Below are 13594 nucleotides of genomic sequence, written 5' to 3'. Positions count from 1 at the left end.
CTCCTCTACACCCACCTTTGTTGCTAATGTCACAAATTACATCATTATTTGTTATGTACCCACTAATATAGGGAGAAGGCAATGGCATCCCACTCCAGTGCTCTTGCCTGGAAAATCCCATGTACGGAGGAGCCTGGTAGGCTGCAGTCCGTGAGGTTGCGAGGTCGCTGAGTCAGACATGACTGAGCAACTTCACTTTCACTTTTCACTTTCATGCATTGGAGAAGGAAATGGCAACCCATTCCAGTGCTCTTGCCTGGAGAATCCCAGGGACGGGGGAGACTGGTGGGCTGCCGTCTATGGGGTCCCACAGAGTCAGACACGACTGAAGCGACTTAGCAGCAGCAGCACTAATATAGACTCAGAGTTAATATGATGCTTTTTTCTTTTAAAGCTTATTATGAATGAATAAAAATTGGAGTTAAGATCTAAAATGACAATATTACATGTTTTTACTTGTCCATATACCAATATTTACCTTTACTAGAGAATCTTATTTTTCATAGGACTTTGAGTTACTGTCCATCATCCTTTCATTTCAACTTGAAGGAGTCCTTTAAGCATTTCTTACAAGACTCGGCTAGTGGTGATAGCTCTTTTAGTTTTTGTTTATCTGGGAATGTCTTAATTTCTTCCTCATTTTTGATGGATACTTTGTTGTATTTAGAATTTTCAGTTGACATTTTTTTCTTTCAGCACTTTTTCATTTTCTCCCCAGCTTTACTGAGGTATAATCAACTGTATATATGTATGGTGTATTTGATACATTTACACAGTTTGAAAGGATAATCCTAGTCAAGCTAATTAACACATTCATTATCTCACATACTGACCATTTTTTTGGAAATGTGATGGAAATATTTAAGATCTACTCTTTTAGCAAATTTCAATACAGTACAGTATTGTTAATGGTTTTCACCATGCTCTACATTAGATCCCCAAAACTTATTCATCTTATACTTGCAAGTTTGTTCTCTTTGATCAATATCTTGCCATTCCTCCCCCCACTCCTGTACCTGATAGTCATCACTACTCTCCGTTTCTGTGAGGTTGGCCTTAATATCATATATTAAGGGATATCATCATAGTATTTGTCATTTTCTGTCTGACTTATTTCACTTACTATAATGCTCTCAAGTTTTATCCATTTTGTTGGAAATGACAGGATTTCCGTCTTTTATAAGGGTGAATAATATTCCTGTGTGTGTGTATCACATTTTCTTTATCTGTTCATATGTCGATGGACAGGGAGGTTGTTTCTGTATCTTGGCTACTGTAAATAATACTTCAATGAACATGAAAGTGAAGCTATCTCTTTTGAAATACTGATTTCATTTCCTCTGGATATGCATCAAGAAGTGGGATGACCATATCATATGGTAGTTCTATTTTTAAGTTTTTGAGGAACCTCCTTACTGTTTTCCATAAAGACTGTACTAATTTACATTTTCACTAACAGCTATGGTTTTTCCTGTGGTCATGTATGGATGTGAGAGTTGGACTGTGAAGAAGGCTGAGTGCCAAAGAACTGATGCTTTTGAATGTGGTGTTGGAGAAGACTCTTGAGAGTCCCTTGGACTGCAAGGAGACCCAACCAGTCCATTCTGAAGGAGATCAGCCCTGGGATTTCTTTGGAAGGAATGATGCTAAAGCTGAAACTCCAGTACTTTGGCCACCTCATGCGAAGAGTTGACTCATTGGAAAAGACTGATGCTGGGAGGGATTGGGGGCAGGAGGAGAAGGGGACGACAGAGGATGAGATGGCTGGATGGCATCACTGACTCGATGGACGTGAGTCTCAGTGAACTCCAGGATTTGGTGATGAACAGGGAGGCCTGGTGTGCTGCGATTCATGGGGTCGCAAAGAGTCAGACACGCCTGAGCGACTGATCTGATCTGATCTGAACAGTTCACAATAGTTGCGTTTTCTCCACATCCTCATCAACACTTGTTATCTTTTGTCTTTTTTTTTTTTTAATTTGTTTTTTTTTTTAATCTTTGGCTGCACTTAATGGCATGTCGGAGAAGGAAATGGCAAGCACTCCAGTGTTATTGCCTGGAGAATCCCAGGGATGGGGAGCCTGGTGGGCTGCCGTCTGTGGGGTCGCACGACTGAAGCAACTTAGCAGCAGTGGCATGTTGGATCTTAGTTCCCCAACCAGGGATCCAACCTGCTTCCCCTGCATTGGAAGCACAGAGTCTTCACCACTAGACCACCAGGGAATTCTCTCTCTCATCTTTTTGATGACAGTTATCCTAATAGGTATGAGTTAATAGCCTACTGTAGTTTTGATTTGCATTTCCCTGATGACTAGTGACGTTGAGCATCTTTTCATATACCTGTTGGCCATTTGTACAGGTATACCTCACAGATATTGCAGGTTCAGTTGCAGACCACTCCTAAGTAAATAGAGTGCATCACATGGATATTTTAATTTCCCAGTGCATATAAAAGTTATGTGTATGCTATACTGTAGTCTGTGTACAATAGCATTATATTTAAAAAATAATGTACATTAAACTTTAAAAATACTTATTGCCAAAAAATCCTAATCATTGAGCCTTCAGCAAGTCATAGTATAAATTCAAAGATCACAAATAATAATGAAAAAGTTTGTATCGAGAGTTCCCAAAATGTGACATACAGACTCAAAAATAGTAAATGCTATTGGGAAAATGGCACTCAATAGACTTGCTTGACAAAGGGTTGCCACAAATATTCATTTGTAAAAAAAAATGCAGTATCTGTGAAGTGCAGTAAAGCGAAGCACAACAACACAAAGTCTGCTTATATGTCTTCTTTGGAAAAAATGTCTATTCATATCCTTTGCCTATTATTAGATGGGTTATTTGTTTTTGATTTTGCTGTTGAGTTGTATGATTTGTGTATTAACTTATCAGATACATAGTTTGTGAATATTTTCTGTTCTGTTGTGTTGCTTTGTCATGTTTTTTGTTTCCTTTGCTGTGCAGCAACTTTGTCGTTTGATAGAGTTCCACTTTCTCTTTTTTCGCTTTTGTTGCTGTGCTTTTGGTATATCTAAAGTCATTGCCAAGACCCATGGTAAAGAGATTTTCCTCTATGTGTTCTTCTTGGAGATTTATTGTTTCAAGACTTACATTTAAGGCTTTAATCCATTTTGAATTAATTTTTGTGTGTGGTGTCAGATGAGGTGAGGGTCCAGTTTCATTCTTTTGCATGTGGATGTTGAGTTTTCCCAGCACCACTTATTGAAGAGACTTTCTTTTCCCCATTGTATACTCTTGGCTCCTTTGTCATACATTAGTTGACCATATAGTTCTGTTATTTTTTTTTTTTTTTGCTGTGTCATGCAGCTGTGGGATGTCAGTTCCTCGCCTGGGGATAGAACCCAGGCTGCAGCAGTGAAAGCCCGTTATCCTAACCACTAGGCCACCAGGGAACTCCCGTACATGTCTGTTTTATGCCAGTACCTTACTGTTTGGATTACTATAGCTTTGGAGTATAGTTTGAAAATAGGAAATGCGATGACACTAGCTTTGTTCTTCTCTCTCAAAATTGTTTTTGCTATTTGGGGGGTCTTATGTAGTTCCATACAAATTTGTGGATTGTTTTATTTCTGTGAAAAAATGTCATTGGAATTTTGATAGGAATTGTATCTGTAGATTGCTTTGGGTAGTATAGACATTTTACTAATATTAATTCTTCCAGTCCGTGAACATGGAATATATTTCCATTTATTGGTGTCTTCAGTTTCTTTCATCAGTGTCTTACAGCTTTCCGTAAACAAGTCTCTCACTTCCTTGGTTAAGTTTATACTGAAGTATTTTATTCTTTTTGATGCAATTCTAAACATTATTTCCTGAATTTCTCTTTCTCATAGTTCATTATTGGCGTACAAAAATGCAACTTATTTTTGTATATTAATTGTATATCCTGCAACTTTACTGAATTTAACAGTCTTTAGGGTTTTTCTATATAACATGTCATCTTCAAATACTGATAGCTGTACTTCTTCCTTTCTAATTTAGATGACTTTTATTTCTTCTTCTTGCCTAATTGCTCTGGTTAGGACTTCCAATGCTATGTTGAACAAGTGGTAAGAGTGGGCAACTTATTGCTCTTTTTTTTTTTTTTTTTTGACATGTGCATACTGTTATATTTATGGCTGTCCTGGGTCTTTGTTGCTGCACACGGGTTTTCTCTAGCTGCATAGAACGGGGGCTACTCTCCAGTTGCGGTATAGGGCTTCTCATTGTGGTGGCTTGTTTTGTTGTGAAGCACAGGTTCTGGGTATACATGCTTCAGTAGCTGCAGCACATGGGCTCAGTAGTTCTGGCTTGGGCTCTGGGGTGCATTGGCTTCAGTAGTTGAGGCACATGAGCTCAGTAGTTCCGGCTTGGGCTCTAGGGTGCACGGGCTTCAGTAGTTGAGGCACGTGGGCTCAGTAGTTCCGGCTTGGGCTCTGGGGTGCACGGGCTTCTGTAACTGTGGCTCAGTAGTTGTGGCGTGAGGGTCCTAGAGCGGGCAGACTTCAGTAGTTGTGGTGCATGGGCTCAGTTGCTCCGAGGCATGTGGGATCTTCCTGGATCAGGGATTGAATCTGTGTTCCTTGCATTGGCAGGCAGATTCTTACCCACTGAGCCACTAGGGAAGTCCTTGTTCCTCATTTTAAAGGAAAGGCTTTCAGTTTTTCTTTCTTGTTGAGTCAATTTTTGGTAGTTGGTATCTTTCAAGGAATTTGTCTATTTTATCTAAGTTAACTGGCATGCAGTTTTTCATGGGATTCCTGTGTAATTCTTTTTTTTTTTAAGCTTATCTTTTTCTAACTCATAGTAAAGAATAAGGGCAAATAAAGAAATCAAGTATCAGTAAATAAGTCTTAATATTTTGCTATATGGCTATAGAATTACTAAAGAAATAAAATATAGAAAAAATTAAAACATTCAGTATTAATTGAAGCCTGCTTTATTTGCAATCTTAACTCCTCTCTTCCAGAAGTATCTTGAATCTTGGTATTGACATAAATCCATATTTTTATACTTTATATAAAAAAGTGAACAGCATTATTGATTTAAAATGTTACTTGAATTATGTAGGCTTCATTTTGCACTCATCCTCAGCACCCTGAGATTCTTTCACATTGATACATTAGATATAGTTCATTTATGTAAATTGCTATGTTTAAATATTTGCAAAATGAAAAACATACAAGTTGTTTTCGATGTTTGTAAACAATGCTTTCGTGTTTATTCTTGCATGTGATTGCCTGTGTGCATGTGTTTCTCAAGGATGAGTATCAAACAGTTGAGCTGCTGAGTCACAGGGTTTGTATCTTCAACTTTACTAGATATCATAAAATCATTCTATAGCTCCTAGGTTTTTGGATATGCTCAAGTGGCTCCACCCAAGTGGCACAGTGGTAAAAAAAAAATCCTGCCTGCCAATGGAGGAGACACACCTTTGATCCCTGGGTTGGGAAGATCCCCTGGAGGAGCAAAGGGCAACCCACTCCAGTATTCTTGCCTAGAAAATCCACGGACAGAGGAGCCTTGCAGGCTACAGTCCATGGGGTCACAAAGAGTCTTGACACGGCTGAGCGACTTGAGCACATACGCATGTGTGCAGGTGGCTCCAGAAGTCCCTGTCCAGGTGGGCAGTTTCGTGAGTCATTGGGCGTGGCCCCGCCATGGGCTTCACTTAAGATACCGGTCCTGTAACCCACGTTCTGATTGGAGCTTACCTAGTACACGCTGTTAACCATCCATGTGAGTAGCTAGCTACTTTGTCAAATGTGTGAGATTGAGGAGACTTGAGACCCCCAGTTGGGGTGAGACTGACATTAGCCAAATCTGCTGTCATCAATTGACTTCGTCATGTATCTGAACAGAAGATGTTGGATTGTGTGTGCCGAATGTACAGAAATGGTTTGGGTTCTGGGATGTTAGAAGCTTGGTCTCAAATCCACATTCTACTTTCTAATTCCAGGCAAGACGTTTCCCTTCTCTGTCTTGAACTGCCACGTCTGTTAAATGGGGACAGTAAGAGTTCCTCCCTCTTAGGCTTATGGTTAAATGAGGTTATATACAAAGTGTTTGGCACAGGGCCTGGCATCTAGCTGCATTTAATACATTTGCTGCTATTTCTATTAACCTGTGTCTCAACTGCATTCCTGTGCCCTGGTGCTGTGTACCAGGGCGTGGGGAGAAGGGTGGGTACATTTACTGGGGTTAGAGCACACAGGGCCATTGTCAGTAGCATCCTCCTCGAATGATCTGTCGCATGGCCGTATCCACAAGGGCAGTCAGATAGCTGATGAGTGGCCTTGCTTTTTGTCTAAGTATACACTGTATGTTTAATTTTAATAACCTGTCATAAAAATTAGCAGAAAAGACAGCCAGGATGTCCAGATGAGTTTCTTTCTGAATCCATCAGAAAGGGAAGCTATTTGTGGAAGGAGGAATGAAGGAACGGTCATTAGGTGACTTGGGATTATGTGACACAGAAAGTTGTTGGTGACACACATGTAGTTTGCATTTTCCTGAAACCGGTCTTCCCTGGACTCAGTGGAGGAGCTGCCATTCACCTCCAGCATCACGTGTGTGGGTGTGTCTGTTTACAAAGGCTTGGGTAGTCGCTTTGATTTGAGAGCAAGTGTGCTGCAGAGGATTGTAGAGATGCTAAATGGTGACTCTTGTCCACACTTTGCAAGGCTTCTGGAGGCCTGTACTTCCCAAAGAAAACAGCATTATCTCCAGAAGAGTCTTCAGCCCTTTGGGGTCTGGGAGCCTTAGATGCCCCGCTGTCGACCCTTCCAGACTTTCTCAGCACTGTTTGTCCCCGCGCCCTTGGTGACCCCCTCTCAGCATTTCTTGACCAGACTCTGTCCTGCAGCCACACTTTGGTGCCAGCCCTCCACCTGGCACAGAGCAGGGCCTCAGCCAAAATCCCGTAACTCTGACCTCGCCCGAGGAGTCTCCTCTGCTGGACTGTCCTTTACATGTCCTAACATCTCTCTCCCCTAAAGCTCCCGGCTCTGTCCCTTGCTCACTCCTGGGAATGCCTGGGGCGCCTTCTGTCCCCTCAGACGTGGTTTTCTCTCCCTGAGGGCAGGATCCTGGCTGGCAACATGGGATGTTACAAGCGTCTCAGTCCCTTGGAAGCATCATCTATTTACTGGGCCGCTGAGGCGGATCTCTTGGTCCCTAAAAGGCCAGACAATGAAATTTCATTGTATGCTGGTGACTAGTGATCTTTCTTTCTCCCTCTCTGAGGGTGGTAAAACACCCGCTTCATAATAAGATACTGATATGAAAGTGATGGCTGCCAATGAAGTTGTACCCATTACTGTTTTATTTCATCAAAACAAAGAGGAAAATATAATACTGTTCTCAAAACTATATTTTAACCATAGGCTTCTGGGTTGAAAATCAAATTACATCTTTCTCAAAGAAATTGAATTCTAAAGACCATTTCTTTTGGTCTATAAAAATGCCTAATATATATGCTTTTGAAACGAGGCTGAACTGAAGGATGACCCGGGTCTTTGAGGAATCCTGTCGGTGGCTCATTTATTAGTGTCAAAGCGAGAGCCGGTTTTCTGCAGGCACGCGTGTGTGCATTCATCCCTGGGCACCAAGGCTTTTGCCAGAGCCCTCACTTGGGATTTCCTCATGCCTGTGGGAGAATGGACATGTCTTTGGTGTAAGTCTTGTTATGGTCGAGTTCAGCCGCTCCCTGCCTGTTTGGACCTGGGGCAGGGGTGCACCGCATGTGTGATTCACGGAGGCTGCCTCCGCAAGCCCGCTGGTCGTGTCTGGTGACTTGGCTGTAAAGCTTGTTCTGGACAAGGGGTCTCCTCCTGGCCCCCTGCCCCCACCCTGCAGCTCCCGTGACCCACAGCACGTGGTCTTTCCTCTGCACAGCGAGAGTCATAGTAAATCAAAATGTTGTTTTTTTTTATTTGAGACACAAAAATGCAAAATTGCTGAGATATCAAACATTTCCCGATCAGCTCCAATACGGCCACTATGTACAGAAGATCAGATGATAAATGTGCACACATATAAAAATACAGTACGCATTACCTATGTACAGCACATGTGCAAAATGTATGGCATTCAAACATGATACGGAATTGATTTCAGGGGTGCAAACAGCAAATACAAAGGCATCATGGTTTTTCTTTTAAAAAACAACATAAAGGCAATACATGAATGGACCCCCGATTGCCATCATTTTTTGTTTATTAAACTACTGCTTTGATAAGCAGGGCTCTGTAGATTGGTATCTTTCTCCTTGTTTTTCATAGAGTGAGATGCTAAGACATAATGTGACAATGAAAATAAGAAGAGAAACACCTATCTCATTGCATTTCTATTGCAAGCAAGAAAACAAGAAAATGAATTTGTATGTAGAAAGGAAAAAACTCTGTATTACTGCTAAATATGTATTATTCTTAACCCAACAAAACAAATCTATACTATTTTACATGAAAACAATAGAGGAATATCTACATCTTTGTGAAAATTATAACCTTAAATGGATAATACCTTTTTGGGACTGATTTTTGAGAGCTCATTAGTCTCAAATTTTAAATAAAAAGTGCCTTCTTTTGGCAAATACTTGGCAATGCCTTTGGTTCCTTTAAAGCAAGTTTGCATTACTAGTAGTTACTCGAGGTTAAGTACTTTTGGTAGCAACTAAACCCTTTCCTAAATGCTTCCTCCTCCTAAGCCAGCAAGTTTCCTTACAGCATGATGTGGAGAGGTAATCGTTACGAGTCTCGGTGATTCTAGAACTTGGTTAAAGCTTTGTCTTAGTGGTTGGCACAGAGCTCTGTTAAAACATGACAGCTGCGTCGAGATCGCCAATGACATGATGTGTTTGATTCCAGACAGCACCTTGCAGGTCTGAGATTGCCACCCTGTTATCACAGGGCCGTGACATTTTCTGATGTGATTCACGGAGCAACATGTTTGCGTGGAGGGGAAGAGCTCGTTTGTAAACATGTGCAGCTTTTGGAATTACAGGCCTCGAATCTGAGAGTTCAGGTAGAGACCCTTTGTAATGATGCATTTCCTCAAATACTGCGAGAAAGGGCGAACGGGGACAGCCGGAGGCCGGCTTATTGCCATGCGGCCACTTCACGGATAAAAACGCAGCCCGGAAAGGTCACTGAAGGAGCAAGTTATCAAAGGTTTGAACTGAGAAGAAGAATGACTACATCTGAGTTGTCATTTTCCAGTTTTGACCGAAACCACGTACAAGATGAGCGGAAACGCAGTGAGGCTGCTCTCCAGATACACACGTCCGCACGTGTGAGCCGCTTCCTGGTGACCCTGACCTTCCAGTTAGTGTTCTCTAAGAGTGTGGGCTGACTGTGTGGCCTCCAGGTGGGGGTCACTTTGCCTGGTGGCAGCGGTCAGGACTGACGTTTACGGTGACAGGTGGTGGCCTGTGGGGCGCTTCTTGTGGGCCTAGCTGTGTGGCCCGGTGGCTCTGCTGATGGATGCTGACAGTTGGTCTCTGGGAAGTTCTCGAGACAGCCCCTGGTGCCACTGCACACCCTCCAGCTGACTCATGGCGGGAGCCACCAGACGCGCCCGGACATGCGTGTGAGTGAGGGGTGTGAACCCAGCCGCAGGCTGGCTGTGGACAGTAACGAGACGGTCCGGCCCTGGCGCGGACAGCTCTTTTGCCAGCTGTGGTGGCCAGTTTCAGCCTGGGATCCTGAAAGGGACTCTGGAGAAAGCTTGTATGGCTAGAATGATCTGGGGTGGAGGAAGCCTGAGTCAGCTTTGGTGACCAAATAGGTGACACACTCCTCATCAGCTGTCACTTGGCGTCCACTGACCTCACAGCTCGTGACGGTGCCTCTACGGGCGGCAGCTGGGGGACCACACCATGTTGCTTTCACCACAATTCTGAGAATGCACATCCATGGATCACAGAACCGTGAAGTTTTTGCAAAAAGGAAATTTAAATAAGATCTCTTTAGTGCCATAAAAATATTCATATAAAACAAACACAAACAGTATCTGAGCACGAAGTTGCATGAACTCAGACTGCATCTATGTACAAATACGTGGCAGATACTATACAGTAGATTGCACATTTCAGGAAAAACACTAGGACGTGAAGCACGCAGTGTCCTATGAGATTTTCTAGTACATGCTTTGCTGAAATGTACAAGATGACCACATATGCCTGGACTTGCCAAGGCTCTGCAGCATCTTCGATGTAACTTTCTGTTCTTCCCATCCTTAATGACGTGACCTGGCACCTATATACACTAGTAAGGTAAGCTCGATACTACTGTGTTTCAGGAGTATTTAGGAAATAAGACTGGACGTGAGATAATGTTTCTAGAAGGTGGCTGTCTGCTGGGCAGTATGGTACTTTGCAGGGTGGTACACAACAGTACCACCCCCTCCCCCCAACTACACACGCACCAGGACGGGAGGGCAGGCGGCAGCCGCGAGCGTCAGTAACTGGACACTCCTTGCTGCCTTCAGGGGAGATGCTGCTGCGTGAAGGTGAAGTGGGCGCTTCAGCGAGTCATCGTCAGGAGAGAGCAGGCTATATATAAGATGGCATTCTGTGCACTGCAGTGTGTGTTTTTGGAGAGCAACCTTCCTGTGGCATGTTTCAAACCTATCTCAGCAAAGCAATAAGGGGAGCTGAGGGCTAAAGAACAATCTATATACACAGTGCAGGATGACAGAGATAGAAAGTTAAGTCAACAAGAGCCAATACCACTAGCTGTTCAGTTGCTTCCTACAGTCCCACTGATATCTGCTGCTAATTTAATAACATATTTCAATCTAAATGAATACGATGCTCAGAGTCTAAGTGTGGGCCAGACAAGCCCCGGACAAAAACTCAGGGCCCAGACCCCCCCTAAGAAAAGCACATTCCCGAGTCAGTAGCCCAGCCCTGGAGACAGGCCTTCTGAGAGGAACCTACTCACGCCCAGGATGCTGACCATCTCGCTGGGCTTGGTCAGAAGGTGGTGCTCTGCTCAATGGTTACGATTTCCCACCTGTTGGATGACCAATCTCTAAGCACCCAAAATACCTACTACAGACCACGCTGCGCCTGACCACCTCTGCCCGAACCATCCAGAAGCACTTTCCAGTTGGGAGGGCTTTCCACTGAGGGCTCCAGGGTGCCGGGCAACTGAACACTGGGAAAATGGACTTTTCTTACAGAGTAAAATTCACAAACTGAGATAAAAATATAAAGTCAGATCAGTTCTTGGGCAAAACACAAAACCTAGAAATGACTCACAGACTCTTTCCAGGTAATGGGTCAGGCTGCCCGTCACTGTGGGAACATTCAACGTTTACCGACCCACAGAAAACCTGACTACGGTTTACCCAAGGTGAGGTGAGAGCACAACGCTCTTATTTAGTAAAAGTCTCAACACTTATAAGTAGATTTCGGGTGGGTTTTTTTTTTTTTTTTCAGTTATTTTATATTTTGTCATATACTTAAATGACTAGCAATTGACTGAAATAATTTTGGAAATCCTGTGACAGTTGGCATTTTAGAAAACTCTGAAACTATCCTACTCGACAAATATGACTTTTTCAATATAAAAAACTACTAATAAAACCTCCAGTTTCTCAACCTTCAGCCTGATGATACAGTGAGAGCTCAGGTATGACATCCAGTTACAAGCCTGGAAAACGGTAACCAGGGATTGGTGACCGAGAAGAAGAAGGCCAGGGCTGGGTCTGCTGGCCGACCTGGTGCCACTGTGCCACCTGAACCGTGCTGGGAATGCCCTTGGGGGACGACAGACTGCTGCCTTCCTTCTCTTGGCAGCTTACCAGCGCAGAAAGATATTTCATGCCAAAGCCTTTTCTTGGTTCTTTGAGATGGACCTGGTTACCTGAAAGTTAGTCAGCAATTCCTTAAATACGGAAATAGACATGGCTCAGGTACTCTAGAAATATTCGAGTTATTAAAACAAGTAGGACCACTGGGTATCCAATTCCTTACTCCAATGTAGGCTGTACAAATCACAATGTCAGAGCATACATACAAGTGTCTAATATACACATTAAAATCAATGTAATCAACCCGGAGGGCTGCTAATAGACTTTTCAGTGTTATCAATACACCTGGACTTCTTAGAGTGGATTGTTTATGACAGTATTTTGTAGACATTGTCTGGTAATGGTGAAAGATCTCCCATTTCAATTTAAATCTGGAGATCCGAAGTAAGATTCCCCCAAATCACAAAATAAACTAGAACACACACAAAAATTACATTGGTTTCTGAATGGAACCAAAAGTCTTCAGCGGGAAGCTGTCACTGAACTGGCTGGTGCTGGCCACTGCCCTTGACCCTGGCTGCATCTTGGGCCGGGCTCAGGCCATTTCTAGGAGATACCCTGTGCAGTGATCGCTCACCTTTCTTTTTGAGTGGAGCTGTCTGCCTTTTATTTAAGGTCTTAAAATGACCACAGAGGTTTAACTGTAGCTGATGACCAGAGGCCCTCATGTTGTCACCCTGCATACCTTATTCTTCGCGTTTTTAATCTAAAGGTACCTTTCGTTCTTGACTGAAGTCTGGAGAAACAGATGAGTCTTCTTGGAGTAGTGTTATTTTCAGAAGGCTCTGTGCTATATTAAATCACAGGCATTCACTGCTGGATGCAATGAAATGTTTTCAACTTGGTTTCCAGCCTCTGACCATCCATCCCATTCCTCTGTGACAACATATTATAATTGCAATGATGCAACTCTGGATCTGTCTCTAAAATCTGACCTTTTTGAAACATCGTCGTTGTCTTCAAACCTCATAAAGTCTGAGACGAGAAATCTGTGCTGTTAGTCCCATGGCAGCGGCAGGTCCTGTGGGTCTAGGAAGTCGGCAGAGAACATGCTGGGAGTGGTGGCGCTGAGCGGTGTGAGTCCCGATGACGTGCCGGGCATGGTAATGTCTAACCACTCCATGTTGTCCAAGTTCGAGTCAGAGAGGTCAAGGGACAGGCAGGGCGTACTTGCAGCAAACTGGGCCTCGGCCGTTTCCATGGGCGAGTGTGAGGGGTCCAGCACGCCTGAGTGGCTCAGCAGGTCGTTCTGGAGGTCCTCGATCAGGGAGAAGGGCTCTCTGTCCTCGCTGCCGCTTTGCAGGGGAGCAATTTCATTAGCTGAAGGTAGGGTTCCATCCAGGAAGGCTTCGAGTTGGTTCTCTAAGCTGGCAGATAGACTGCTCATAGGTTCTAAGGATATGGGTGGTGCCATTTGGACCTGGGGTGGTGGCCGGGACACCACGGTGCTGACCGGCATTGTGGTGATGCTGGCTGTCACTGGTCTCATTTTGGAGATAGGAGAAGGTTCTTCTTTTATAGGGAGGGAAATCTCTGTGTAAAATAATTCATAATTAGCAGTGATTTTGTACTATTTAAACATTTCTATTCATTAGGGCACTTATCTTCTCTTTGTGCAATGACTTATACTTATTTTTAGATATATGTAAGTTTAGGCAGAGAGATCCTTGAATTTTTTTTCTTTTTTTTTTGTGGTTAACATTCCCTTATTCCTATTTAAGATGACAAGACTATAAAAAATCTAAGATGTTCAATCATGTGTAGAAAG

General features: G+C 43.2%; 1 protein-coding gene and 1 long non-coding RNA gene across 16 annotated transcripts in view; one reads left to right on the top strand and one right to left on the bottom strand.

Annotated features, from left to right (window-relative positions):
- Window positions 1-13594, top strand: part of LOC109578352 (uncharacterized) — a 106971-nt gene that overhangs the window by 17713 nt on the left and 75664 nt on the right. The window lies entirely within an intron of this gene.
- Window positions 7918-13594, bottom strand: part of MRTFB (myocardin related transcription factor B) — a 291519-nt gene continuing 285842 nt past the window's right edge. For all 12 annotated transcript variants that reach the window (XM_070779690.1, XM_070779687.1, XM_070779686.1 and 9 more), the window contains one exon: window positions 7918-13359. In XM_070779690.1, the coding sequence (XP_070635791.1) occupies window positions 12824-13359 (536 nt within the window). In that variant the 3' untranslated portion in view covers window positions 7918-12823. The remainder of the gene's footprint in view (window positions 13360-13594) is intronic.

The sequence above is a fragment of the Bos indicus genome, chromosome 25 (assembly GCF_029378745.1).
Source record: "Bos indicus isolate NIAB-ARS_2022 breed Sahiwal x Tharparkar chromosome 25, NIAB-ARS_B.indTharparkar_mat_pri_1.0, whole genome shotgun sequence".
Classification (NCBI taxonomy): Eukaryota; Metazoa; Chordata; class Mammalia; order Artiodactyla; family Bovidae; genus Bos; species Bos indicus.
This window is presented reverse-complemented; position numbering and strand designations above follow the sequence as displayed.